This window comes from Olea europaea, chromosome 14, assembly GCF_002742605.1.
Source record: "Olea europaea var. sylvestris chromosome 14, O_europaea_v1, whole genome shotgun sequence".
Classification (NCBI taxonomy): Eukaryota; Viridiplantae; Streptophyta; class Magnoliopsida; order Lamiales; family Oleaceae; genus Olea; species Olea europaea.
The window spans coordinates 8029685-8034989 of record NC_036250.1 but is presented as its reverse complement, the minus strand read 5'-3'; the positions used below and the strand labels follow the sequence as shown (position 1 = coordinate 8034989).

The 5305-nt window shown below is 35.3% G+C and overlaps 1 protein-coding gene across 1 annotated transcript; it reads right to left on the bottom strand.

Moving 5' to 3' along the window:
- Positions 1–3205: 3205 nt before the first annotated feature.
- LOC111409018 lies at positions 3206–4206 on the bottom strand. Its single transcript, XM_023038911.1, has one exon. It carries the CDS (start codon positions 4030–4032, stop codon positions 3391–3393), a length of 642 nt encoding a protein of 213 aa, XP_022894679.1. The 5' UTR covers positions 4033–4206; the 3' UTR covers positions 3206–3390.
- Between the last annotated feature and the right edge of the window lie 1099 nt (positions 4207–5305).

The following is a 5305-nucleotide window of genomic DNA, read 5'->3' as shown; positions in this document are numbered from 1 at the left end:
TTGCGAATTACGAAGCACTCATTCTGTCCATCTTAGTTACTCTCAAGCGCCAATTGCAACTGCCTTTGACGCAAGCAACTGTCAACAATGACTTGTTTGATTTCTTTACCTTGAACTCAAAGTTATATTTTAATGCCAGCCGGTGCACAACTTCCTGCAAATCTTTCTTGGTTTCAAACAGTTGCTCGACATACAAGTCCTCATAATCGGGAGCCACACGGGAAGAATTGGAGGACGGTCCACTTGTTTCAACCTATGAGCTCCCACCCGACTCATGTCTCTGTCGGGATAAAGCAATCAAATTCTCATTTGTAAACTCGTTTATATTCTCATTGTTTTCAACCGTCGACGGAATTCTGCGCGTAACAGCGATATCACGATCAGAAGAAACTGTCTAAAAAATAACCACATCATCCGCAGGAATATCTCCATTGTCTCCCAAAAACCTCGATCATTGTTATCCGTCCTATCTGAATCTTCGCGTTCACCTTCGATAACATCCTTCGTAATTAAAGTCACACCAAGAACAATCGGAGTCCGATGCATTTTATTCAATTCTAATAGATAATTCAATTCAACATCATTAGTAACGAATACCGGTGGCATCGGAATGGATGAATCCCCATAACCGTTGAATAGATACCTCAATTGCATATCGTATTGAGATTAATCGACATTCAGCTTATTTTGCAAATCGTGGTACATTTCTAAATATGGTATACTCTCTGTTATGGGAATTGTAATACAACCACGTATGTCACTTGTCCATCTCCATTCCCATCGATTATTTTCATTCAATTCGAAATCACCGAAATAACAGACGGGGATTATCATATCTGCATGAGGAAATGGATTTAATCAACTTCATTTATTAATTATAAGAAAAAATAATGCATTGCCAACAAAAATCAGTGCCAACAGTCGGCTGTTAAACAACCCACAGTCATGTGACTGTTTGGCTGTTAAACAGGCCAAACAGCCGACTGCTTTTCTGTTTTTCGCATTACGTAGAAGAAAAAAATTATAGATCTGTTCAAAAAAAAATTTCATACGTTCGATCTGCTAAAAAAAATTATTACTAACTATTACTATGTCAAAATAAATTTTCTCTATTCAAACGTATACTAATTTACTAAAAAAGAAATTAAACATGACTTACCGATTTAAAGAAATTGATATGAAAAAAATTTTCGGCTTCAGCGTTTGAACGTTTTTTGAGATGTTGAGGTTCAAGTAGATGAAAGATGAGAGTTTTTCTGTTTTGGAAGCTCGTTTTGAAATTTTATAAGTGGGGAAGTGTTTGGTTTTCAATTATTAACTACAAATGTAGTAAAATCTTTTCAACAATACATTGTTTTGTAATTGTATAATACATTTAAGGGCATCATTGTCTTTTAACATTTAAGAGGTCAATGTGATAATATTCATGATTTTCAAAGTCAAAGTGGAATTTTCTCCCTTTGACTGAGTCAAACTTAAAAGTACTCACTTTTCTTCCTTCTTGTCTCTAGCTATGCCATGGTTCTATTTTATTTTATTATTATTTTTATTTGAGTTTTTCAAATATTATTCTTTTTCATTTTTGATTTTGAGATCTTCTGTTTACCTATTTAAAAAAGTTTTACTTTCTAAAAGAAAAGTTAGAGATGACAAAATTTTTCAGACACGACGAGGCAGATGGCTCTGGTTCAAATTTTTTTGAATAAATAAATAATTAAACAGGTTGGTGAATATGAATTTTGTATCTCCTCGCCATTTTGTTCCATTGTCATCGATTAAATAATTAATTTTTAATATTTTACTTGCAAATAGTAATTTCATTTTTGATCAATAAATGTCCATTAAAATTTGAATTGAGTTAGCCAGCCTTAATTTGTGTCAATCAGAATTTACAATCTTCCATTTTACTTTAAATACTAGTCGATATGTAATCAATTATCCCATGTTTCTAAACTTTAATGTTACACTCTTAAAAGCTTACTTAATAGATTTGATTAGAAGATAACTTACGGTGCGTTTCATTGTCAATATTTTTCATGAAAAATATATTTTTTCACTCAAATTCATAATTTTATACTATTTGATTGATATTTTTTTCCTACTTTTGGTTACGTGATCATATTTTTTCAAAAAAGAAAAAATATATATATATATATATTCTTTAAGGAAGATGGAATTTTATTTTTCGAAGAATTCACTCTCTCTTTCTTTTTGTCATCTATACGTTAATGAAAAATGGACAAATATAATATTTTTTAGCTTGAAAATTAAATCAATCAAACACATTTAATTAACAATTTTCATGCAAATAAGTTCTGGACAATTAAATTGCCTAAAATTTATTTTTTTCCATACAATTTTTATGCTTGCAATCAAACGTTCCCTTAATTATAATCTAGTTAGACACAAATATCATTGACTTTGATATCTTCTAAGCTTGATTATAAATAACTATATGTAAGAAGACTATGCACTTGCAAATTGCAATAATGATCGTGAAAATGAAGTATCTATTCAAAGTTTGTAAATACAAGCATATTAGCTCTTGGATTTGATTTCGAGCCCTTGTTTGAGTCCAATTTTTTTTTAAAATTCATTTTCAACCACATTATTCAATAAAATAATATTACACGCAAATTCAAAACTTTCATATAATTTTTAACCACACATTCTCTATTACCATTTTAGAATGCATCATTTCCCTTAAATGGGGTTGAAACAAGGGCTAAATTTGCAATAAGCCTTACATGTTAATTACGTTAACAACTAAAATTTTGAATAATTACATCAATAATCATTAAAGTAACTTTCTCACGGTAATATTCACTTAAGTTTCAAACGATCATACTAATGGCCACAAGAGCAAAAACATTAACAGCATTCTCACAAAAGTGGGCCAACGTGGGACCTGCTATTAAAATAATCATGGTCACATCCCCTACATGTGAGAAAGACTGTCAACAATGCTGTTAAATGTGTTGTACCTGTGGTATAAGTCAACAACAATCGTTATTAAAGAAAAATTGTGCAAGTTTACCACGAAACATAAGCCCACAAATCTTACCAATACTAAAGCATGTTGCATTTTTTTCATCTAAACATTTTTATCCACAATTAGAAAGGGACAACTTTTAGTCGATGGTCCTGCAAGTGCGTTGCACATTTTATGTATCCAATAGTATAGTTAAATGTATGACCTTTTACATTAAAGCAAGAAACTCATTACTAACCAATACTGAATGACAGAGTTGAGCAAATCTCAGCGTTTTTTGCACATTTTTCACATAAATGGGTCTGTCCACCATCAGAATAACTGGGAATAACATGGCAACCAAATTAATTTATTTTTTTTTTATAAAAAAAAAAAAGGTTAAAAAAGCATAAAACCGGTTAGGATGAAACCAAGCGGTCCAAGGCCTCTTGGGCCACATTGTAGTTGGGCTGGACCTTCAATGCATCCTCATACGCTTTCTTGGCCTCTTCTTTCAGCCCTTTCTTTTCGTAACACTCTGCCAGTAAACCAAATGCCTTGGCGTTATCATTTTTAAGCCTCACCGATTCAACCAGGTCCTCAACCACCAAGTCAACCCGTCCGCGTCGACTCACGGAAAGCCTCAACTCGGCTCGTTTGTATAAAGCGTCCCCTCTCTCCAAATCGCTCAGAGACTTGACGGCAAGCGGAGAAAGCGCGACATCGAGCGAGTCGATTGCTGAAGTCTTGAACCCCTGGAGCTCCAGAGCCAGGGCCTTGAGAATGTGAGCCGCAGCGTCCTTTGGATCGAGATGGATGGCTTTCTCGGCTTCGGATTCGGCTTCTTTGGCTAGGGAGGAAGACCTAGAACGGTCTTTGGAGGATCTGGCCTGGGAGAGGAGCTGGGCGCCGAGAACGAAGTGGCGCTTGGCTTGGAGATTGGCTCGACGACTGTAGAGACGGAGCTTTGTGAATAGCTTCTGGGGGATGTTGTGCATGATCAGAAACATTAAAATGATGATCAGAATTATACACGCTTGTAAAATTAGATCACTCCACATCTTTTTTCTTTTGCTGATAGTATAATTTTCAAGAAAAAAAATTGAAGAATTAGCTTTAGATACTCGCAGGGAGATGTTGCTTTATGGATGTACGGATACTCTGCAGCTTAGACGGTGATTGAGTTGTATGAGTTAGATAAACGTCGCTGGATTTGGCCTCCTGTTTTCGATGGGCAAAAAGTTTTAATTATGATTTTCTGAAATGTTAATTTAGGGGTGTCAAAAAGGCTCGGTGACTCGGGCAGCTCGTGGCTCGGCTCGAGAAAAGCCCGAGCCCGCCCGGTTCGTGACTCGTAGTGAACGAGCTTAGGATCGAGCCGAGCCTCAAAATAAGAGGTCGATCCGAGCTTGAGCAAGCCCGTGTGGCTCGGCCCGATCCTCAAAATAAGAGGTCGGTCCGAGCGAGTCACACGGGCCGAGCATTTTTGTCACGGGGCCAGGCCGGCTCATGTCACGGGCCAAAAATGGCCCGAGCAAATTAAAGAACAAACCAAAAAAAAATTTAAAAAAAAAATTTGAACTGCTGCACGGCAGCAGGTCATAAGCAGCTATAGCTGCCTTTTTTTTCGTATTGGTACACTTACACTGTTACCTTTTTGAAATTCAAATTTGAAAAATAACGCGCGTTTTTTATCTATAAATACAGGATGATTTTTGAAATTTTAAATCACTTAGCTATCGATTTTAATTCGCATTATTTTTATATTATATATTCAGATTCAATCATTCAAGTTTCAATTTCTTCTTTCTCACTTCTCATATAACAATTAATATATTCAATTTCTTTCACTCTACAGTCTAATATTCAGTATTTTTTATTATACTAGTTATTATGGATTTTACAAGTGATGAAGTTAATCAGTTTGGCGGTAACTCGAGTACTCCATCTAACTACGATGCATGTGAAAATGTTCTAATTAATTTGGAGGATATTGAAGAGGAAGAAGTTCAAGTACTCGAGACAAAAAGGTCAAAAAAAGAATCATCAGACTTTGGCAACATATGACACGAAAAAAAAATTGGTGTTCAAAATGGAGTAGATATTTGGAAAGCATGTTGTAATTACTGTGGCAAAGAACTTAGTTGGAAGCCTGGCTCGAGCACAACGCATTTGAATAGACACGTATTAAGGAGTTGCAAAGCGAAACCAGCCGATCTCCACTCGAAACAGACCGAACTAGTGTTTGACGGTTCTAATTCTACTCTTTCCACCTTTGTATATTCACAGGAAATATTTCATGAAGGAATGACTGCATACGTGGCTGCAGCAGAG

Coding starts and splice junctions, on each gene's coding strand:
- LOC111409018 (XM_023038911.1), bottom strand. CDS start 4,032: ATGTGGAGTGATCTAATTTTACAAGCGTGTATAATTCTGATCATCATT.